We start from the raw sequence: 23,832 nt of genomic DNA on the forward strand, positions 1-23,832 counted from the left end.
GGTTGACAAGTGTCTATAACAACCCTAGTCACTAAACTCATCACAGGATCGCGTCCCTTCAAACAATTGTTCATGTCAAGAGAAATTGTGTGACAATGTTGGCAGGTCTTACATGCAAGTTAGTGGGGCACAATCAAAGGCTGGCAAATGTCTAAAACAACCTTTGCACTAAATTCGTCACAGGTCACACCCTATTGAAATGATTTTCATGCATGTCAAAGTAATTAGCTGACATTGACAAGTCGTTCACATATGTCAAGGGGCATGCACAAAGGATGGCAAGTGTCCAAACCAACCCAAGGCAACCATTCCCACCCCATGATGTGTACTTGTAAATGTGTGGTCCTCCCTCATACAACTACTACTAAAATTTATACCAAGCAAAATGGTTGTTGTGGAAGAACTTAATGCACATAATTCGTTTTTCATCTTTGTTCAATAAGAAGGTTGTATGCATTAAAGTTTCAGAATCCCAAATTTTGTGACATTTGTTCAATTGAAGTAGATAACTGGAAGTGATTTTATGTGCATAAATGGTAGAGAGGTTACTAACGTATTTAATTAGAAACATACGATGTTGTAAGCAAAGAATATAAGTGGTTTGTATTTCTAGTGATGAAGATGTGCACAACATGATTGGTTGGCACTCACAACTTTTGTCATACATTTTATGTCTTTGTTTGTTAAGTTGATGAGTTTAGCTAACATAAGAGCCTAGAAGAATATAAAAACAATGAGCGACCTGCAGAGGCACATATCCGACCTCCAAAAAGAAGTGGAATGACTTCAAGTCGAAGTCATCAAGGTTGGTTGGCTCTGTTCCGAGGCGACTCGATAGGCACAGGAGAAGACCAACCTCTACACCAGATTCATCAACTAGAAAGAGACATGAAGTCAAGATACCAAGAAGTTCGTCTTGGAAAGGAAGTGCTAAATCAAAACGAGGTTAACTAGAACAGAAACGTTGAAGGTTTGAAGAATGAGACAGTTGGTTCCTATGATGTGGGTTTTGAGGCTGGGTTTGAGCAAGCTGCTATTGTCCATCCTACCATTGACTTCTCTGAAGTGAACCCTTGTAATGCGGTGGTAGTTGGAAAGATAGTTAGAGACCTCTAAGACTTTTTTCTCTTTGTTTGAACTCTATATATTTTATTTGGAAATGTAGTGTATTTGTCTTGTTTGGATGTAATGTATTTGTCTTGTTTGGATTTTCGTTGTTTCTAATTTTGGGTTTATGAATTGTCAGTTGCGTATCTATTATCAATCATATTTGTGTTTTTTAGCACAATTGAAAATTTATTTAACCTTGAGTGTCTATGGGAAAATTAGAGTAACAACCTACCGTTCTTAGTTGGCAAGAAATGAAACTATGTATATTATATTTGTCCATGACTAAGTTAACTCTACCTTCTAACATACCAATCGTAATGAGAAATATAAATTTAAGTGAAATAGCTAAGTTAGGGAAATAAACCTGAGCTTCGATTGACAAGCAAATACAAGTAGGTTGGTGAAGTGGTTCAAAGTTGATCGAGAAGGTAGATTCATATATCATCTCATGCGAAATAGTAAATCCAAGTTGTCTTGGTAGGATAGGTAGATCCAAATATCATTGCAACCAAAATAAATCTGAGTTGTTTTGGTCAAAAAAATAGATCCAAATATCATTGCAACTAGAATAAATCTGAGTTGTTTTGGTCGAAAAAATGGATCTGAATATCATTGCAATCAAAATCAATTTGATTTGTTTTAGTCGGAATAGTAGATCTGAATATCATTGCAACTAGAATAAATCTGAGTTGCTTCGGTCAGAAAGTAGATCCGAATATCATTGCAACTAGAATAAGTATGAATTGTTTTGGTTGGAAAAATAAATTTGAATATCATTGCAACCAGAATAAATCTATGTTGATTTGGTTGGAATAGTAGATTCAAATATCATTGCAACCAAAATAAATATGAGTTGTTTTGGTCGAAAAAGTAGATCTAACATTGCAACCATAATAAATCTGAGTTATTTTGGTAGGAAAAGTAGATCCGAATATCATTGCAACCAAAAAATATCTTAGTTGTTTTGATCAGAATAGTAGATCTGAATATCATTGCATCTAGAATAAATATGAGTTGTTTTGGTTGAAAAATTGGATTTGAATATATCATTGCAATCAAAATCAATATGAGTTGTTTTAGTTGGAAAAATAGATCCGAATATCATTGCAACCAGAATAAATCTAAATTGTTTTGGTCGGAAAAGTATATCTGAATATCATTGGAACCATAATAAATCTAAGTTGTTTTGGTCAAAAAAATAAATTTGAATATCATTGCAACCAAAATAAATTTGAGTTGATTTGGTCGGAATAGTAGATTCAAATATCATTGCAACCACAATAAATCTGAGTTGTTTTGGTCGAAAAAGTAAATCCGAATATCATTGCAACCAGAATAAATCTGAGTTGTTTTGGTTGGAAAAGTAAATCCGGATATTATTGCAACCAGACTAAATATGAGTTGTTTTGGTCAAAATAGTATATCCGAGTTGTTTGTTCTGACCTGCCCCATGATGGACACCAAATGTTCTCGTTGAGATAATCACTAGATCGCATCCTTGCAAGCTTTGTTGATTGGTTCCAAGGGATAGAAGGGGCTCCACATGCACAAGATTGATTAGATTCTCCGATGCTCAAGTGAGTAAGAATATATTGGATAAAGTGAGTATAATGTAAAATATGAGTTGAGTTTACTCCCTGAGTTTGATGGTATATTTTGTAGTCTTCATGGCCCTGGACAATTATCATTAGTTTTCACTTGCCTTCATGAAGCATAATTAGTTTTAATGATAATATTATGTAACAAAATTCGAGTAATATGTAAATAAATCAAAATATCATGTAATAAAGTTCAAATAATATGTAATAAAATCAGAGTATCATGCAATCAGAGAGTAGCATTAATAAAATTCTAATAATATATAATAAAATCAGAGTATCTTATAATCAAAAGCATTACGTTAATAAAATCTGTATCTAGTGTGATAAATTCACTTTATTTATATTAAAAAAATCGAGACATTGTGTGGAAAAATAAGTGCATTTATTTTAATAAAATAATATATATTCAAATTAAGATTATTGGGTAGTGATAAATTTGTGGGATCTAATGAGTATATTGAATATTTTGATTAATTTCCATAAATCATGCTTTAGAAAATAATTGTGGGTCCTTCAAAAATTTCACACCTATTACATTTTATTATTGACTTTGGATCGGGTCAGTACATGTCCCGAGATCGTACAAGACTATTATTTAATTAATATTTTAAATTATTGTTTTATGAAGTAAGTAAAAAATATACACACACCTAAGTTAAATGAGTCGAGATGAGTCAACGTGATGAGTGGATGAAAGATATTTATATTAATATATTAGTAGAGAATGTTAGTACAAATTTTAGTCATATAAAGAATTAAACACAATCTCAATGATTGAGATAAACGAATATAAAGACATCATGTACTTTTTTTCTCACTCTGGTACATTTTCTGAAGTTGTACTTTTCAACAATCTTATTTCTTGAAAATAGTTTTTAAAAGTGTAACAGTTTTAAATTACACAATTAAACCCTTTATTATGTGCTCTCTGCACCAACACATAGCTTATTAACCTATTGATGCAACAGTATTTGTAAAAAAATGTGATAAAACAACATCATTATACAACAACACTCAATACTTGTTACATATTTAACATAGAGGTAAAAAATGAAGGAAAATAAAAAATATAATGATAAAACATGGAAAAAGTGTTAGTTAAGTAGTAAAAGGTTGAAAAACAAAAGATTTGTTGTTATCTTGTGAAGAAGGAAGAGGAGATGAGGAATATACTAGAGAGATAGTTATTCCCACCAACCAATAAGAAGCCACCACTCCCTTCAATATCCCAGTCAGCACACCAAGTCACCAACAGTCACACAAAGCTCCTTCTTCTTCTTCCACCTCCTCCTCCTTCTCTCCTCTCACAACATAATCATTCCACTTCAATTTCAATTCCACAAACACTTGAGAAACCAAAATCTTGAGGAAACAAAAATGACCAAAGCCCAACTAACTAACTAACTAACTAACTACCTAACCAACCCCTTCATTTCCCATGGCCTCAATCTCAGGCATTTACTCATCCTCTCCAACTCTTAAACACCAAAACCACTCCACCCCAAAACGACGCCGTACCCCTCTCCCCTCATTCCCCTCCCGCCCCAAACCTTTCCCCCCTCGCTCCCTCGCGCGTGAGGCTCCCGCGCAACTCTCCGCGAAAACAAAACCGCACGATGCGGGACTTGAGAAGGACCCACGCGTCCTATGGCACCGCTACGTGGAGTGGCTTTACCAGCACAAGGAGCTCGGCCTCTACCTGGACGTGAGCCGGGTCGGGTTCACCGACGAGTACATCCGCGAAATGGAGCCCCGCTTCCTGGCGGCGCTGCGCGCCATGGAGGACCTCGAGAAGGGCGCCATCGCGAACCCGGATGAGGGGCGTATGGTTGGCCACTACTGGCTCAGGGACTCCACGCGCGCGCCCACCGCCTTCCTCAAAAGGCAGATTGATAACACGCTGGACGCCATTTGCAGCTTCGCGAACGACGTCGTCGGCGGTAAGGTTAGTTCGATGTAGCGGTTTGTGGTTAGCTGCGTTTCGAATTTATTGCGTGTAGTGTGGTTGGTTAGAGATTGCGGTGTGGTGGTTTGCGTTTTGGCAGATTAAGCCGCCGTCGTCGCCGGAGGGGAGGTTTACGCAGATACTTTCGGTTGGGATCGGAGGCTCCGCACTTGGACCGCAGTTTGTGGCGGAGGCGCTGGCTCCGGATAATCCTCCACTCAAGGTAATACAATCCGAGCAATTAAATGAACGATTCATACTGGGAAACTTCCCTTATAATTGGATTTTTAACTCTTAACTTGTGTAATAGAGGTTGACATTAAAAGTGTACTGGCTTGGAAACTTCAGTATTGTTTGCAAAATGTACCCCTTATTTTCAAAAGTTTATAAAATAATAAATAGTGTTTGCCGTGACAATATAAAGAGTTTTAACATAGTCATCTAATCATAACCTGGCATGTAGGATAAGTTTGTTAAGTTTTACTTTTACTATTACAATGATTGCATTAAAAGTCATACCAATGATGAATTTCGATTGGTTGACAATGCATATAAATTAAACTTATATATGTTTCCACTTACAGAAAATGGAAAACATTTTATCAAATCAAACAATCTCTTAAGCTTCATTCTTTGAGGAATGTGAAGGAGGCATTGTCAAGCACATTGTTATGGGGTAAAATTGATGTTTTGGACTTTTGGCAGATAAGATTTATTGACAACACGGATCCTGCTGGAATTGATCATCAGATTGCACAACTTGGGACTGAGCTAGCTTCGACACTTGTTATAGTGATTTCGAAGGTGTGCATGGAGATTAACTCTTTTTGTTTGAATATGGTGTCAGTGGGATTTATTATTGCACGTCGCTGAATTATGAATTTTTATTTATCTTCAGAGTGGTGGTACCCCTGAGACTAGAAATGGCTTGTTAGAAGTGCAGAAAGCCTTTCGTGAAGCTGGATTGAATTTCCCAAAACAGGTTTAGTCTCAGGTTTTAATTTTCTTGAGAAATTCCTTCTAATTATTTTTGAATGGCGATGTGTTAAATATTAAGATATTTTTTTAGGTAATTTCTGTGGCTTCTATTTTCACAGATTTTCTTGCCTTGTCTACTTAACTGAGCTTCTTCAGTTATTTAAAGTTTTTTTCCACTCTCTGACGAAAGAGTGAGGTTAATAGTGTATTTGGATATGATTAGACACATGTTCCAATCCAACAAGTGCTAATGGAAAAGCTGGTCTCTCGGTGTATTGAAGTGAACAGATGTTAATGTATGTGCGAACGTAATTCCAACATGCTCTAAGTCTTCGAATTATGGAAAATCTCTTTCTATATTAACTTAATATAATATTGATTTTGAGTATTTATCTATCACAATTTTAGTTATTAGCATTGTGTTTTTCTGTCGGCATTGCTACGAATTTCTCAATGACATGGGCCCTATTTGTACATCTGTTGTCAGTTTGTGACCTCAAAAGTCATCTTCATCTGCTATTGCATGGTGTATAATGCAGGGTGTTGCTATAACACAAGAAAATTCTTTGTTGGATAATACTGCAAGAATTGAGGGCTGGTTAGCTAGATTTCCCATGTTTGACTGGGTGGGAGGTAGAACATCAGAGATGTCTGCGGTTGGTCTGCTTCCAGCAGCCCTTCAGGTAATTGGCCCTAAACAATAATAACTCATTGCTATTTTACTTTGACGATTTATATTCAACTATAACGTCTTTTGATTCAGAGCATTGACATCAGAGAAATGCTTGCTGGTGCGGCATTAATGGATGAGGCAAATAGGAGTACTGTGGTATGCATATGTTTCTTGACATTCTATCCAATGTTTTAACATTTTGAGATTACTTAGTGTTGTGCTTATTTAGATGGAGGTTTTTCCTGTATAACAACACAATTTGGGATCCTGTGTACAAAATTTTCCATCAAGGGCAACAAGTGAACAACTTTTACTTAATGCTTTGCTGTATCTATGTTAGAGTACTATTGATGCTCCATGGGCCAAATACATAAATGGTGGTGATCAAGTGTGAAATATTTGGAAATTAGCACGTAACTAGTTACCAACTAGTGAGGTGCATGTACAAAGTTTGTATTTTGCACATCAACTACATAAAACATCTTCCTGATGTGGATGAATGATTTATCATTCATTGTGATCATCCTGAGTCTGAATGAGTTATGGGTGTCTATTGGTGTTTAGGGATATTCTGTTATTTTTTGGAATTAGATCTATTCTCCACATTTTATTGGTGTTGAATCTGGCATCTGAAACCTATTGAGTGAGCAGGAGGCCATTGTTTTCTAGGATGAAACTGATATGTTAGTGAACAATTCATAAATTGATAAGCTGCTTTGGCAAGGCTGAGAAATTTGGAAAGGACCTTGTTGAAAATAAGAATAATGATAGTTGTGAAGAAGGCTCATTCATTCCAGTCCAGGGCAAGTAATTTGCTTTAAGCTGAATTTACGTGCCTGCAGTGGCTGCTTCTGTATCTCTAATACACACACACAAACACACACTTCTAGCTTATGATTACTTCATGTGGATGTGTTTTGTGAATGTTTGTCAAAGTAATGCTCTTTTTTATCATTATGGTGAAAAAGTCAATGCTATAAGCTTGTTTTAGAATAAGCATGTCTGATTTCATCCTATAACATGCTTTTGTGGTGATGCAAACTATCGTTTTCTCCTCTTGATGGTAGAGTGTTCAACAATATGTGAAGGAAGAAAAGTTGAGAACATTAATGTTGATATTGGGAATAGGAAAATCTTTAGTGAAAAATTAGAATTAGATAAGCTGGTTATATCTCCAGAAAACGGTCTTTTGAAAGCCCTTGCCTTCTTTTGAGCATAGTGTGATTAATTGTGGTAACTGGTGTGGCATTAATTATGTAGTGTCCTTGCACAAGTCCGTTTCCATCTTTGTTTCTACTTTACCATTCAGTCCGTGCAAATTTTGCTCTCTCCTCAATCATAAAGAACTCTTACTATTCGATGCTTCTATGCAGATAAGGAATAATCCTGCAGCTTTGTTGGCTTTATGTTGGTATTGGGCTACAGATGGTGTAGGATCAAAAGTATGGATCAGATAGTTTTAGTTTGTGAATGATTAGCCACTGTCTTCTCTTCTGTTTCATGCCACTATTTCTTGTTATGATTCTATCCTCCTTTTTATTACTCAGGATATGGTTATCCTTCCGTATAAGGACAGCTTGTTATTATTTAGTAGATACTTGCAGCAGTTGGTCATGGAATCTCTTGGCAAGGAGTTTGACTTGGATGGTAATCGGGTATGTGAATGTGATGTATCTAAAAGTTCTTACTACCATTATTTTGATACTTTTGTCTTGCGTTTTCTCGGAAAAACGATAGATTTTTCTTTATTCAGTTTACTTCTGCCAGTATCTAGTAAGAGCTAAACGGTCTCTTATTATCTGTAGTTTTGTAAATTGTAATCACGTAGGAAGCACACATTTCACACTTTTAGATGGAGCTCACCTGCTTTTACCATACCTGGGATATATATCACTTGATTGACACGCTGCTGATAAACTCAGTTTTTGACGATGCTTAATCTTAAAACACTTAAAATCTTCATGAATTAATGTCATCCGAATTTGATTCCACAGGTTAACCAAGGAATTAGTGTCTATGGAAATAAAGGAAGCACAGATCAGCACGCGTGAGTTTTTAATATTAGTTTAAAGTTCGTTTGGCATAATATTGGTTTGAATTGTTTAATAAATTTGACCGGAAACAGCTACATTCAGCAACTGAGGGAAGGTGTGCACAATTTTTTCGTGACATTCATTGAGGTGCTACGCGATAGACCACCTGGTCATGATTGGGAGCTTGAACCAGGTGTCACATGTGGCGACTACCTGTTTGGTATGCTACAGGTCTGACGGTGACCTATTAATCAAGCATATTTTCTGATTGTATTTGGTGGTGATTCTATTTAAATATTGATGTGGTTAGTTGTTATGTGTAGTGCTAAAATGTGAAGTTTCTACAGGGAACAAGGTCAGCCCTGTATGCCAATAACCGTGAATCTCTCACAGTCACGGTGCAAGAAGTGAACCCCAGATCAGTTGGCGCCCTAATAGCCCTTTATGAACGGGCTGTTGGAATATATGCGTCGATTGTTAACATAAATGCTTATCACCAACCTGGTAAGCTGTAAACATTTGATATCTAGTCTGTTTTAGGATTTTCTGGATCTCATAAAATATTGAAAATCATTCTTGCGTTCTCACTTGATCCGGTTGATTTGGAAGTCTGACTGATGCAAATTAAATTTTTTTATTCTTTAAGTGACTAAATTAGTGTCATCATTCTCATTTAACTGCCGCTGAATCTGATAATTAGGTGTGGAAGCTGGTAAGAAAGCCGCAGGAGAAGTATTAGCACTTCAGAAGCGGGTATTGGCAGTGCTAAATGAAGCAAGGTACGTTGTAGTGTGCTTGTAAATAGCAGACTTCTCTGCGTGAGCAAGAAATATTCGAAAATATATGACATGTGCATGTCCGGATCCTCCTGAATGATGAGTTCAGAAGAACTTAGAAGCTATGGGTGGGTATGTTAGAACCAAATTTAAACTTGTCTTTCATGAAAAAACTATCATTTTGTATAACCGAGAATTTATATGCTAATCATCATAACTAAAAGTAAAAGCATACATAAATTCATAATGATAAGGGATCAACACATTTTCTTCAGACAACCCTTGAATAATTTGTCTGTCTCTTATTGATAATTGGACCTCAAAATAGAGGAGAAGAATGTAGTGTGATCTAGAGATCTAACCTATTTATAGATAGGTAAGATTGTCCTTCGATATTTCTATTTACCCATTACAAAATAGAATTACTCTTTAATTACCAAATTAAAGGTCCCATAACCTTTACGTAATTGCCAAAAAAAAAAATACTAATTGATCACTCTTAATTTGGCATAACAGTAATCCTTGATATATTCAATATATAATGATTCATATATAACAATGTTAGGTTAAGGATCCAACAAGGTATTTTTAGATCAAGCATAGCTATTAGCTAAGGATGACAAATGAACCGTTCCCATGGGTATTTTTAGTATCAATTGTTAGTTGATACTCTGATTTGATACTTATAATTTCTTTTTTGATATTTGACATGGAAGAAAGGAAATTGTGTATCCTTTTGATATTTTATTTTTTATAAGAAAGTTATTTAATTAATATTTGGAATAATAAAGGAGCGGTACAAAACGCACGCATGTATGAGTATATCCGTGTTTCGATGGAGATGATGACAAAAAATTCATACTCCTTTAAGATAGTGATGAGTATAAGGATGAATTTTTACGTAGATAGGGATGGAATAGTCAAACCCGCACCCAGTCCGTTGCCATCCCTCTGTGTGTAGCTGTGGACCTACGATGTATCCTGGTGCTCGGCATTGGTTCCTATCATTTTGTCTACTTACGATGCAGTTGACTTGTTGTAGCAACTTTTGAAGCTTTGGATCTCTTGGTATAAATCTTTGGAATTTTTGTTATTAATCCAAGACGATAGCCCTTCTTTTGCCGCAGGATTCAGATTCCAATGTTGTGCAGGCTATATATACGCACACCATTAAAGATAATAGAAGATGATTAATATTTGGATTTCATACTAATCTTTTGTACATAGCATCCATATGCTTTACCAATGTATTGCCCAGTCAAATTTATCACTGATTGGTGTTTATCTATTTTTTTGCCTTCAGCTGCAAGGAGTCTGTCGAACCATTAACACTTGAAGAAATCGCTGACCGTTGCCATGCCCCAGAAGATGTACATACTGCTGCCCCGCCGCTTCCTTATATTAGTTTTCTTAACTTTCATTAAGAACCGCGAGTCTGATAAATTTAATAACATTTTACTTTCTGCAGATTGAAATGATTTACAAGATCATTGCTCATATGGCTGCCAACGACAGAGCTCTTATTGCTGAAGGTAACTGTGGTTCTCCACGGAGCATTAAGGTTTTTCTTGGGGAGTGTAATCTTGATGAACTGTACGCTTGAGTTAGACTAACGAAATCCTCATTCATAACGTTATAGATGTGTCCGAATACCCATCAAAAAGCAATAAATTGTATTGGTGGTTGGATCTCTCCATCTACAATGAAGATTATATTTTTTTTTTCAATTTATTTAGACGAACTTTTGGAAGGCTGGTTGAGTTTAGGTGATCTATTTGAGTCATATTTAATTTAACAGTTGAATGTATCATAGTACGAAATGGAGGATCAGGATATTAATATAAAAACAAGCAAGCTGGTCTTTATGGAACTAACTAGTGACATTTTACCAGAATTTGTCCATAAAAGCATCATGAGGAGCCTTTCTAGATACAATATTGTATGGTAGAATAATATTAGCTTATGAAGCACCAGCATTACACCGCAAAAGCACCACGTCAGTCAGGTAATGAAATACATCGTAATGTGTGATTCTACCTTCATTCCCTTCCTTTACATGTGTTGCTGACTTAGTCACAACTGCAAATCCTGTCAAATGAATTCCCAGGACCAACTTTAAAATACTTTAACACAATTAATTATAACTTAAAAAATGGGGTAAGATCACACCATTTATTTAACTTTTACAATCAATATTATATAATGTTTACACTTGCGAACGTATGCACCATTAGCCATACGTTTACAAGTTTGATAGATGTTGTACCTAATAAAGCCAACGATGAGGACAATTGAACGTAAGATGTTTCTATCAGACAATAAGCATAACAATTGGGTCGATTCAAGCCTTTTTCAATCAAATTGTCTCATTGTTTGGTCCTTCATTTTTTAATTCTTAATTATAAGTCACCTCAGACTAACCTTTCACACGCAGCTGTCAGTAGAATTTTTAAATACTCTGTTGCTTGGCTGTCTAAACGTGTTTACATTTATCCAGTTTAACGTAAAACGTCTCTCTTGTCTTTCACCTTATTTTGTGCTGAATGGATGCTCTCAGGTGTTCCACACCGCACCATGCATATAATATGACCCATATTTCTCTAACAGTAACTTTCACCATTAATACCAAATATTCATAACGGTTTATTTAATTTAATTTAAGTCTCACTATTATTTTTATTTGGAGTTGAAGTGTAAATGAAATTAAAAAGTTTGGTGAGCGCGTCCATACTTCATTTACTGGCCTAGTATGCAGCAGAAGGGAACAACCAAACCAAGCAAGTACCACACCAGAATGATAGTGCAATGATTGAATATTTGAAAATGGAAAACGTCAAATATCATAAAAAGTTTATCGTTATATTGACATTCGAAAATTTTCAAATTAAAGTCCCAGCTAACACCATTCATGGATTCTAGCCGTCACCGTTAAGCATATTCCATGTGTCTGAAAACCATGTCACCCACATTTCCCTTCAAAACTACTATCACTCAACATTCACCTTCCTAACCAACCAAATTGAGCTGATTTCTTAGTAACTTAGTAGCCAACATCATATTTTAACATAAATAAAGAAATAGGTTAGGCTAAATGTGGGACCCACCACCATGTGCTTATGCCACTTGTGGGGACCCCTTTTGCTCTTTTGCTTATTTTTCCTCACCATAACCACCAATTTTATTATTAAAGACAACACACCATAAAGTGTCCCCACTACAACGTTCGATTTTTGATTTTGTTTTGAATTAAATGTTTATAAAAACCTATTTAAAACAAATTCCTCATTGGTCAAGTCTCTTATTACTGTTCTGCTGCGCTTTATATTCCGAGAATATTTTCCTTTTTAGTCGGTCATAAATTAGTAAATAAAACACCTTTGCCATCAAGTAAACGTGTTTCACCCTTTCCTTCACTACACAATTTTATAGAATCACACATCCTATTTCTTATTAAATGAATACAAAATAAAATATTTATAAGAAAATACATCTTTTTTTTAATTCCCTATTTTGATTAAACAGTTTTAATTTTTTAATAAATACAAAATAATTTTTTTATTTAATAAAATAAGTAATTAAACAATCTCTCTTTACTTTAAAATAATTATCAAATATATTTTTAATATTACTCGTACAAAATTATATATATATATTTTAAATTCTATTAATTTTATACTTTTTAGTACTATTTTAATAAAATTAAATATATTTTTAAATTCACATTGTTTTATTATAATAAAATATACATGCATAAAATTATACATGTTTTTACAATTTTTGAACATTTTTTGACACAATAATATTAGAGAGAAAAAGACATATTATGTTTGAAATGTTATATCGTAAAAAAAATTGACATCTTTCCTATATAAAGTTTAGATTTTTTTTTACTTTAGCAATATTTATTACTTAAGGTTTCCTACGAGATAAATAAAATGCTCCAATGAATGTTATAGATTACAGAATATTTTTTTAAAATATACCATGTTTTTTTTATAAAAAACTGTCATAATTGGGTGTTGTGGAGATCATTGAAGAATAGCTCTAGTGCAGTGCAGATGCACCAAAAGGAAGAGACAATAATTTTTGAGTTTTGTGGGTCATTTCTTCTGTTCAGTCTGAGTTTGTGAGTGAGAGAGAAACCAAACCAAAGGAAGCTTTTTGAGTAAGCAAACCCTTTATTTTCTCCTCAAATCTCGCACCCCCATTACGTTTATAGTTCTATTTCTACTCTCTCTATCTAAACAGATTTCAGTCTCTCAGTAACACTTTTATTTATTTTCTTTTTCCATTTGGTACCGCCTCCTCTGCACTCAAACCCTTCTAACCTGTGTGTTGTTACATCTCAGAATGCTGTAGAATCTTCTTCTTTGTTGTAGCACCCTTTGTTTTGTTTAATCAGAAGCTTCATTGTTTTGTGTTAGGCCTTTCATTTGGAAGTGCATTCTCATCAAGGGGTTTCTATTTTAGATTTGGCTGTTAGGTTAAGATGTTCACTGAAGGTCTTGACAGGAATGCACTTCGATGGGTCAGAGAGGTGATCATCACTCTTTAATCCTCCGCCCTTTTAATTTTTATTTCTTAGCTTTTCATTATCTGAGGGCATATCCAAATGTGGTTTTGTTATTTTGGATAAAGTTTTTAAAGTTTTGATTTTTTTTTTTGAAATTTTTGTGTTGGTGTTGTGGGACACCGTTAGACTACATTCTACATTGATACTGCACAATGTCTGTAAGTTTTTTTTTTTCTCGAGGGTTTAGAGAATAGAGGGAAGTTCCATTCTTCTACTGCTCCTTGAGGTAACGTCAGTGTTTGTGAAAATTCTGATTTTTGTGTTTGTTTGGTTGGTGATTAGAAGCAAGTTCCAATCTCAAACACTGCATTGAGATCGCGCAACGATCCCATCAGTGGGATGAAGAGTGGTGTTGGCAGAGGGTTTGGGCTACCACCCCCATCAAAATTCAGGAGTGGGCATCTTCCTGCTAATGCAATCCCTGTATCAACAGCTATGCCAGGTGAGACTGGAGATAGTGCTTCAAATTCTGATAACGATGACAGCATTGGATCGGAGGGAGAAGTTTATGGGGGCAGGTACTCATTGGATTCGTCACCACAAGATCGAAGAGTTCCCAATGGTGCTGCTAGGAAATTTGGAAACTTCAATCAGAGGGAATCCCGGTATGGGAGTGATTATACATACTCAGAAGTCAGTTCTTCCAGGGAAACACTGGTTGGCAGACCTGGCACTGTGAGGGATCCTTTGATGAGGGGGCCTGCTAATGTACGGCAGAGTGGCTTCACAGAGGATGATTCATCGGATTCTGCAGCTAGCTCCGAATTCTCTACCACGCAGGTAGGAGGAAGTATCAATGGAGCTCTACCAAGAAGTAGAACTTATTTGTCTGAAGGGTATGCTTCTAGCGTGCCTTCAAGGATGAATGTGAAAAGTGCTGCAGAGAAGGTATGGAATGGTGGATATGGTATAAATTATTGAAGTGCTTGGCTGTAATGTGGCCTACAGTACTCCATAATACTGATATTTTTCCTGGTATAATTGCCAATATGATTTTTTTTATGAAACATTGGATGGTGATAAAAAGCATTGTTTATAGAACAGCAGTTTTCTAATACTGTTATTTAAGGCAGATGCTGCACTACTCACTCACTGTTGTATTGGCAAAGTGCCTCTTCTTTGTCCCTCATTATTTCCTAATATATTTTCTCATCTTTGGTTTAGGGTTTAAACCCAGTCTAATAATGTATGGCTGAAATTAGTCTAACTTCTTGAATTGTGTTACGAAATTCCCAGCATAGAAGAATATCTGATGATGAGGATGATGATATTCCCAGTGCCCCCCCATTCTCTGGTTCTACTCAAGATGTCAGACAAACACATGAGGAAATCCCCACTTCCAGAGCTCATATTTCTCCAAACAAAGCTGAATCAAGAACTTTGAAATCTATGTCTGGGGATAGGATAGAAAACCATGTTGAAAGTGGGAGCCCTGACCAATTTGTTAGGTTAGCAAGACATGAATTTTTAACCTCTTCAAAAGTACATGACTTCCTAGTCAAACAATGTGAATGTGTAACTATCCAATATTATTTAATCTGTTCTTTCTTGCAGAATTGCTACTGGCTCAGAGGCTGCTACATCTTCAAATTCACACCCACCCCGCCTTCCAACATTTCATGCAAGGTATTTCACCTTTCTTATTGTGCTCAATACTTTCTCCTTGGCTGTGGCTAATTTCTATGTAAATTCATTTCAGTGCTCTTGGGCCATGGCATGGAGTGATTGCATATGATGCTTGTGTGCGTCTTTGCCTTCATGCTTGGGCAATGCAGTGCATGGAAGCTCCTATGTTTTTGGAAAATGAATGTGCCTTACTTAGGGATTCATTTGGGTAAGTTAAGGCTTTTCCTCTACTTCTCTTTTTCCCTATTCTGCCCTCCTCTTCCCTCTCCTGTCTCTAGTGTTGTTGTATTTAGTTCTGGTAAAGATACTCTTGTTGTATTCTGTTGTGTACTATCCATTAGTATAAACAAATGGTGCTAACTCTACATATTGCAGTATATAGTATCTTGTTAAGAATCTAACACAGGTATTTATTATGTCATGCTGACTCGCCAAAACATTGAAAAAAGTTATTTTGCTTCAACCATGAAATAAGTAAACATTTTGCTTGCATGATTCCATTCGGAAAAAATGCTGGTTTAGGAATAACTAGGGAGACAACAGGAGACAGTCTTTGTCTTGTCATTAAATAAAACTTTATTTTATGAACCTAGGTCAATGAAAACCACATGTGAACACCTTTTTTTTCCAAAGCTTTTTATTACTTCTCTTGGCACTTGGTCTCATTCTTTTGGAAAGTCTATAAATAAAAACCATAAATAAGCCTTTTTCTTTGCTTTGGTACGTTTCCTTTAGCTTTTAGATAAGATTAATAATTTCTATTTCTCGGCATAAAACTAGTCTTTGTTCATAATTTATGCTGAATCATTTTTCTATTCTTTGACTGACAGTGTTGTCATAGATTCATTCGTTAAACAGTGTTATTAGTGTTAGTATAAAACTGCATTCACCTTAAATCTTAAACTTTTGGGAGAGTTGGTTCTTAACATGGCACCATAGACTCTGACCAGGTGAGCGGGACTTTGATCATTGTTGCCCTCATTCCTTTAAATAAAACTAGAACTTCGGTGTAAGGAGGGTTGGTTGTAGTATTGGCTTCAAAGTTTAAATGGCTCTATCTATCTGAGGAGTTTTTTAATTTGTTGGTCCTTGACTATTACTTTGGTTCTTATTTTTTTTTTTTTGAATATGCAGATTACGGCAGATACTATTACAGTCAGAAGATGAACTAATGGTGAAGAGCAATGCAGAGCCTTCCAGTGAGGGTATTGCTCCAAAACCCAAAAAACTTATTGGCAAGATGAAGGTGCAAGGTACATTCTCATGTTATCTTTTACTAATAAAATTATTTAACTTATCATCCCAAGTGAGTCTTTGTTGAGACATTCTTCACTTTGCAGTTCGTAAAGTCAAAATGGGCTTGGACCCTCCTACTGGCTGTAGCATGTCATCGATAATGACAAACAAAATTAAAATGGACTCTGTGCGAAACCATTTCTCCAATTTGCAATCGTCACTATCTGCTGGATGGCAAGCTCTCAGAAGAATTCAATTTGTTCCACGTTTGCCTGCAAATGGTTCCTTGGCTCGACATAGCCTGGCATATGTGCAAGCTAGTACCCGCTACATGCAGCAGGTATCTGGACTCCTGAAGGTTGGCGTAACAACTCTAAGGAATAATTCATCATCATATGAAGTTGTGCAAGGTATGTAATAAAGCAACATGCATTATAATTATTTGGTATCTCTGTGCGTCATGGTGAAAATTGTCTGAAAAAAATCTCTTCTCGATATTTCTATTATGACTGAAATATCAGACTTGTTTAACTCTAGGAAGCAATTTAGTCCAATTGAGTTTTGGCTTTCTATGAAACTAACACACTTGGCTCCTGGTGTTCTTGTGGGTACTACTTTCTCCTTGGAATTGTGTAATGGTAATGTCAAGTGATTAATATTCATGGTGTCTTTGTCTGCAGGGAATTGTTTTTTGTTTTTAAATATGTTAACATTTGCAATGTTACTATATGTAATTGCCTTGATTAATATTTTATTATAGTTGTGAGGATTTTTATGAAAGTATTGCATTTATTCATTTGCGTGTAGTTAAACAAACTCATTTTCATGTGATACATTTCAATCGTTAGTAGCTTAACATTATTACAATTGGATTGTAGCTATAGAGGTTGCATAAACGTAGGAATAGGATTGAATGGAGTCAATATAAAGTTGTCCAATTTCTACTGCGGTTTGCAATGTCACACTAACACTTGTGTTACTCCCTAATCTTATAATTAGGAAACCTCCTCTCTCTCTATCTTAACTTTTTATTACCAGGAAAAAAAAAAATTTGTGCTGTAGTCTAGCTATCAGGTATATTCCCTGTCTTGGACTAACCTTCTCAGCAGTTATAAGATAGTTCTTCGGATGTTCTCCTGTTACACCTGAGTAAAAAATTATTCCATTTTATTTAAATACTATCAGTTATTTCTGAATTTATGGATCTTTGGTTGACTTCTTTTACTTCCTTACATGCTTTATTACTTTAGTCTACGTGTTTCATGATGTTGCAGTTCTAAATGTGCCTACTTGATTCTCATTTCACTATTTTGGCTCTCATTTTTTTTTTCATTTTATTTATTTTTGTACGTATGCATGTGATCAGAGACATACTCATGTTTCTTAAGGCTGAAAAGCATAGTTGAAGATGATGCAATAAAGTTGCAGCCGGGATCTAGTGAAGTCCATATGTTGTAAGTTTTTCTTGTTTGTTTTTTCGTCTTTTCAATTTTTATAATTGTTACCTCTTGAATAAATTTCTGAATACTTGTACAGTTTTCCGGACAGCCTTGGAGATGATTTGCTTGTTGAAGTTCAAGATTCCAAGGGAAAGCATTTTGGCCGTGTTCTTGTCCAAGTGGCTACTATAGCTGATGATCCAGTAATATTATATGCTGTTTATTTCTGTTGGTGTTATTGTTGCCTGTCTTGAGTGATGATCATGTGATAGAATTTATTTTCAACTGAAACAGGCTGACAAATTACGCTGGTGGCCTATTTATCGCGAACCTGACCATGAGCTTGTGGGCAAGTTACAACTTTATATAAATTATTCAACAAGTGCAGATGATAATAGTCATCTTAAGGTTAGTTACTGTGAACAATGAGTAGTTTTTTTTGGACTTAAAGCTATAACAGAGAGAGACTCAAAATCTTGTAATCTGTTCTTAAATCATAAGCGATCATGGCTATGTAAAAAAGCCAGGATTCTTGGAACTGTTGAAATAGTAAAGATAATCATACCTCCTGGTAATGCCCAGGGCTTATTGTATAGAGATTTGAAGTTACTTTCACAATCCATGATATGTCTATAACTGAAATTTTTTTTGGCTGCCAAAATACAGTACAAGTTGATTATGTATTTTTTATTTTATTTTAAACAGTACTTAAATTCATGTCAGACATATCATTTGCATGATTTTAGTCAGATGCAGATTAAAGGCCAGTTTAGTTAAAGAAAACATTTTCTGTTTTCAAATTACAAGAAGGCCGCATTGTTTGTATGCCTGCCTGCCATGATATGTAGATATTAGACATACTTTGTTTCTTGTTTTCAATGAACTGTATATGATGGTGGTCCCTGAAAATAATGAAAACAGCAGAAGTTTTTCAAACAATGTGGGGGCCTAATATTTTCAATTCACAGGAAGGTGCCCCACTCTGCCAATCCCCTTTCCTTTGTTTTTATGTACAGAAAATGAGACAAAAAAGATATAATTATTCTGACAGAAGGAAAAATAAAAATGTTGTGTGCTTTATGTTGGAGTACTTGTATGCTTAATTATGTGTTATTCTATTTTCTTGAGTATTCTAATATAATGTGCCTCACGTATTCACATTTTAATGTCACTTGTGATCCCAGTATGGTTCTGTAGCAGAGACAGTTGCCTATGACTTAGTTATGGAAGTTGCAATGAAAATTCAGGGCTTTCAGCAACGAAACCTATTGTTGCATGGTCCGTGGAAATGGCTTTTGACTGAGTTTGCATCCTATTATGGGGTATCTGAGATATATACCAAGTTGAGGTAATGTGAGGTGGATCTGCAATTCCCCTGAATTATTTGATTTCTTTAATATGTAGTTTAGTTTCACACTTTTTCTAATTATTTTAATAATGGTGTTCACAATATTCTGTTTATATAGATATCTATCTTATGTCATGGATGTGGCGACACCAACAGCAGACTGCCTCAACTTGGTGTGTAATCTACTAGCACCTGTTACCACGAAGGGGAATGGCAAGACTTCTTTGAGTCACCAGGAGGTATCATTGACATTTAGTTATTATTCTTGTAATATAACTTCAACTAATCACTTCAATGTTTTAGATGCAGTCAATATACCTGAACTGGTTGTTTTGTTAGCATTTGTCTACTATCAAATTCAAGTTGATTTTTTTTTGTCTTGTCTTAACATGGTATGGTTTTTGTTCATATTCAGAACCGAATACTAGGAGAGACCAAGGATCAAATAGAACAGGTACTAACTCTTGTTTTTGAGAACTACAAATCACTTGACGAGTCTTCTTTCTCGGGCATCATAGAGGTTTTCAGACCAGCAACTGGCCATGCGGCACCTGCCTTGGAACCTGCTGTTAAACTTTACAAGCTTCTTCATGATATCTTATCTCCTGAGGCTCAAACTGCATTTTGTCATTATTTCCAGGTTAGATAAAATTGATATTTTATGGTAGCAATTGTTAATTGTATACTATTTCAATTTAATTGACAAATTGGTATCTTGCTAGGTTGCTGCAAAAAAGAGGTCCAAGAGGCACCTGAGTGAAACAGATGAATATATTGCACAAAATAATGAAAGCAGTTTGATGGACGGCATAGCTATGTCTACTGCTTACCAGAAGATGAAAACCCTATGTATAAATCTTAGAAATGAGATTTATACAGATATCCAGATTCATAATCAAAATATACTTCCTAGGTATTATTTGTTTCAAGGACTTCATTTTGTTGTATGTATTTTATTTTGCTATAACTTTTATGTAGGTTATGTGTATAATTTCTCATCTTTAATTGTGCCTATCTGCAAATATGTGATGTTGTGTTATGTGCATCTCTTCTAATCTTGAAACGCACCTGTATGTAGATAAACCTATGTTCTATTCAATTGATGGTTACACAGTGGATGTCTACTATTTCAGGGCTATCTTGATGGAAATAATGCAATTGCTATAAATTAGTATTAGCTTATAGCATGATAATATATCACTGTTGGGTACTATATAGCTGTATATTATTACTCTTTAACTCCAACAAGTTGTACAAATGTCCTCAGCGAAGCAATTGAAGGACTAATTGATTTTATTGTTTCCCATTTTTAACCATGATATTTGTTCTTCATTCTAATAAAAAAGACTAAATGCTGTACATTTTAAGTTCGAAAAAATTAAACCTAGTATTAAAGCTGATAGTAACTGGATAAGTTACAACCAAACTATCAAATGTAGCTTTAACTTCAACTGTTATCTTGAATCTATATTCACATGTGACAACACCCTTTCTTGTACAATGATTACTTTTGTTTTGAGCTTGACTCAGGCATTGAATCACCAGTTCAATCTCATTATTAGATGCATTTCAAACTTCATCTTCCATAGTTTTAAAGTAATTATTGTGTTAATTGATCAGATTACTATTGTATGTTAAAGGTTCTAATGTAGCTGGTTCAATATTTTCACAGCTTTGTGGACCTGCCAAATCTTTCTGCTTCCATATACAGCACAGAGCTTTGCAATAGATTACGGGCATTCCTCATATCTTGTCCACCATCAGGGCCATCATCGCCGGTAGCAGAACTTGTTATTGCAACGTCAGATTTTCAGAGAGACCTTGTAAGCTGGAGTATTGGGTAAGTGTTGCTATGCTTTAGTTGGAGAGAGTATGGCATGAATCCCTTCTAGTCAAATAATCCCTGGCTTTTTAGTCAAAGAATGAATCCTTCTGCACAGATCTAACTTGTTTTATTTCCTTAGTCCCATCAAAGGTGGAGTAGATGCAAAAGAGCTATTCCATTTGTATATTCTTGTTTGGATACAAGATAAACGGCTATCTTTGCTGGAGTCATGCAAATTAGACAAGGTACTTACATTTAAGATATATCATTAATATTGTCATATTTCATTTTGTGTCTTCAGGAAGATATTCCCTTTAGGTGAGCTAGGTCTCAAGGAACCTTTTGATAGTCTGCAGGACTTAATTATAAATGCTAAAATTAATTTTATCTGAACCACTGCATCTCTTCTGCAGTAAACTGTTGTGACAACAGGGTTTATAATCTAAATGTATTGCTGTTGCAGGTGAAATGGTCTGGAGTTAGAACACAACATTCTACTACTCCCTTTGTTGATGACATGTATGAGCGGCTGAAGGAGACATTGACAGACTATGAGGTCATCATTTGCCGCTGGCCAGAATACACCTTGGTTTTAGAGAATGTATGTATGCCAATTCTAGTTATTTATTTCCTGGTCCTTCATACTTCTTTCCCCCTTTTACCCATGAACTTCTGATGCTATCCATTCCCTTCATCTCTTCTATAAACCAATACCTATCTGAGATTTTTTTTTCAATTATTGCCTATATTAAAAAAAGGCCATGTTAGAACAGGAGTTTTTATTCCTTGGCTCTAAGTGTGTTATTGTATTTGATGGCCAAAAGTTTGATGACCGAGTTTGATTGTTTTTTGAAAAAAAATTTGGCAACAGGCCGTAGCTGATATTGAGAAGGCCATTGTGGAAGCTTTAGACAAACAATATGCAGATGTATTATCTCCTCTAAAAGAAAGCATGGCTCCTAAGAAATTCGGGCTTAAATATGTCCAAAAACTTGCCAAACGAACTACATGTGCCTATGTTGTTCCTGATGAGGTGAGTTGAATTTCTGAAAAACTGTTTTTAGTGTCTTTTGATACTTTATTTAAAATTTCTCACTTTTTCCAGCTTGGAGTTCTTTTGAATTCCTTGAAGAGAATGCTCGACTTATTGCGTCCCAGGGTTGAATCCCAGTTCAAGGCATGGGGTTCTTGCTTGCCAAATGTTGGAAATACAACACCTGGTGAGCGACTTAGTGAGGTGACAGTGATGCTGAGAGCAAAGTTCAGGAACTACGCGCAAGCTATTGTGGAGAAACTAGCGGAGAATGTTAGTAGCCTTTTGAAAGAAAATTTATGGTTCTTATTAACATAATATTTGACTTGTGTAGGTAGAGCAGTACTGCAGTCACGATTTATGCACATATCAATCAATTACAAGTTTTCCAAAACTGATTTTTTTGGCTTTTATTATGGACTAAAAACTGAGCAGATATTTATAAATTGCAAACTTGATTGACTTGCCTGTGAAGTTACTTTTTTCTTCATATTACTATCAATTTCTTGTTCCTATTTCAGAATAGTGTTAACAATAATGTATTCAAGTATCCTAATAGCATCCTCTATGTCGTTTCAGACAAAGTTACAGAATACCACAAAATTAAAAAAGATTCTTCAAGAATCGAAGGAAACTGTGGTGGAGTCTGATTTAAGAAGTAGAATGCAGCCATTGAAAGATCAGTTGGCTAGTACCATAAGTCACCTTCACAGTGTCTTTGAGACTCATGTGTTCATTGCCATCTGTAGAGGTTATTGGGATCGTATGGGACAGGTCAGTTCACTTTCATCTGGATTCTGTTGCCTTGCCTTTGAGCATCTTTTCGATTTCAGACAAATATTAATTGCATCATATTTCGTTATATTTCTTATTTAACAGGAAATTTTAAGTTTCTTGGAGAACAGAAAAGAGAATAGATCGTGGTACAAAGGCTCAAGGGTCGCTGTTTCTGTGAGTAGCTACTTAACAGCTTAACAGTTTGTTTCTGTTGCATAGTTTTAAAGTTCTGGAAGAACATTGCTCGAGATTGATTGATTTATAGTGAAAGTGCCAGAAAGGCATCCCTTTCTTGTTTCTATATGCTGCTGTACTTTGGGTTATGATTTGTGACTTGAACTAATATTGTGCAGATTCTGGATGATACGTTTGCTTCACACATACAGCAGCTTCTAGGAAATGCATTGCATGAGAAAGACCTGGAGCCACCTAGATCCATCATGGAAGTTCGTTCCATGCTTTGCAAGGATGCTCCCACTCACAAGGACAACACATTTTACTATTAGGCCAATTCTACATGTAAATATGAAGAGAGGAATACACGGGGCTAAAAAGAAAATGGGTCACCAGTTTTGTAGTAGGAGCAAGCAACTCAACTGCTCCCAGAAAGATCAGCGTGCTTTTCAATGAGGAATAGTGATTTTTTCAATACATGGTATATATACAGTAAATTACTCATTGTAATACTTGGTAGTAGTAGTAGTAGTAGGAATAATATATAAATTTATTAGTTTTTTACATTCTATCAATCAAACCTTGGTCTCTTAATTGACTTGCATTGTTTAACATCCCTATTATTCTGTTTAATAACTAAATATATTCACTAACAGAATAAAAATTCTTAACACTGTTGGTTAGT

General features: G+C 35.3%; 2 protein-coding genes across 4 annotated transcripts; both read left to right on the top strand.

The window, feature by feature from the left end:
• Positions 1–3,842: 3,842 nt before the first annotated feature.
• LOC137823582 (glucose-6-phosphate isomerase 1, chloroplastic-like) lies at positions 3,843–10,866 on the top strand. The gene is made up of 14 exons (XM_068628784.1): positions 3,843–4,656; positions 4,757–4,879; positions 5,362–5,460; positions 5,555–5,638; positions 6,174–6,317; positions 6,398–6,463; positions 7,681–7,749; positions 7,855–7,962; positions 8,302–8,354; positions 8,433–8,571; positions 8,688–8,844; positions 9,041–9,119; positions 10,420–10,486; positions 10,585–10,866. The coding sequence occupies exons 1-14, from the start codon at positions 4,150–4,152 to the stop codon at positions 10,717–10,719; spliced, it is 1,830 nt and encodes a 609-aa protein (XP_068484885.1). The 5' UTR covers positions 3,843–4,149; the 3' UTR covers positions 10,720–10,866.
• A 2,268-nt stretch (positions 10,867–13,134) lies between these two features.
• Positions 13,135–23,741, top strand: LOC137826916 (uncharacterized). Of its 3 annotated transcripts, none has more exons than XM_068633069.1 (23): positions 13,135–13,281; positions 13,541–13,653; positions 13,972–14,577; positions 14,926–15,137; positions 15,244–15,315; positions 15,389–15,523; positions 16,450–16,568; positions 16,656–16,961; positions 17,918–18,005; positions 18,088–18,193; positions 18,285–18,398; positions 19,175–19,338; positions 19,457–19,577; positions 19,754–19,978; positions 20,061–20,251; positions 21,011–21,178; positions 21,303–21,408; positions 21,627–21,764; positions 22,035–22,196; positions 22,269–22,469; positions 22,776–22,970; positions 23,076–23,147; positions 23,327–23,741. In XM_068633069.1, the coding sequence occupies exons 2-23, from the start codon at positions 13,606–13,608 to the stop codon at positions 23,477–23,479; spliced, it is 3,702 nt and encodes a 1,233-aa protein (XP_068489170.1). In that variant the 5' UTR covers positions 13,135–13,281; positions 13,541–13,605; the 3' UTR covers positions 23,480–23,741. The 3 variants fall into 3 exon arrangements, with proteins under 3 accessions (XP_068489170.1, XP_068489173.1, XP_068489172.1); XM_068633072.1 differs by lacking the exon at positions 13,135–13,281 and adding an exon at positions 13,326–13,446; XM_068633071.1 differs by lacking the exon at positions 13,135–13,281 and having other exon boundaries at positions 13,357–13,653.
• The last annotated feature ends 91 nt before the right edge of the window (positions 23,742–23,832 follow it).

The sequence above is a fragment of the Phaseolus vulgaris genome, chromosome 8 (genome assembly GCF_000499845.2).
Source record: "Phaseolus vulgaris cultivar G19833 chromosome 8, P. vulgaris v2.0, whole genome shotgun sequence".
Classification (NCBI taxonomy): domain Eukaryota; kingdom Viridiplantae; phylum Streptophyta; class Magnoliopsida; order Fabales; family Fabaceae; genus Phaseolus; species Phaseolus vulgaris.

Coding starts and splice junctions, on each gene's coding strand:
- LOC137826916 (XM_068633069.1), top strand. CDS start 13,606: ATGTTCACTGAAGGTCTTGACAGGAATGCACTTCGATGGGTCAGAGAG. Junction 15,138..15,243: donor AGCCCTGACCAATTTGTTAG/GTTAGCAAGACA, acceptor TCTTTCTTGCAG/AATTGCTACTGGCTCAGAGG. Junction 20,252..21,010: donor AATCAAAATATACTTCCTAG/GTATTATTTGTT, acceptor ATATTTTCACAG/CTTTGTGGACCTGCCAAATC.
- LOC137823582 (XM_068628784.1), top strand. CDS start 4,150: ATGGCCTCAATCTCAGGCATTTACTCATCCTCTCCAACTCTTAAACAC. Junction 4,657..4,756: donor ACGACGTCGTCGGCGGTAAG/GTTAGTTCGATG, acceptor GCGTTTTGGCAG/ATTAAGCCGCCGTCGTCGCC. Junction 7,750..7,854: donor CAGATGGTGTAGGATCAAAA/GTATGGATCAGA, acceptor TTTATTACTCAG/GATATGGTTATCCTTCCGTA.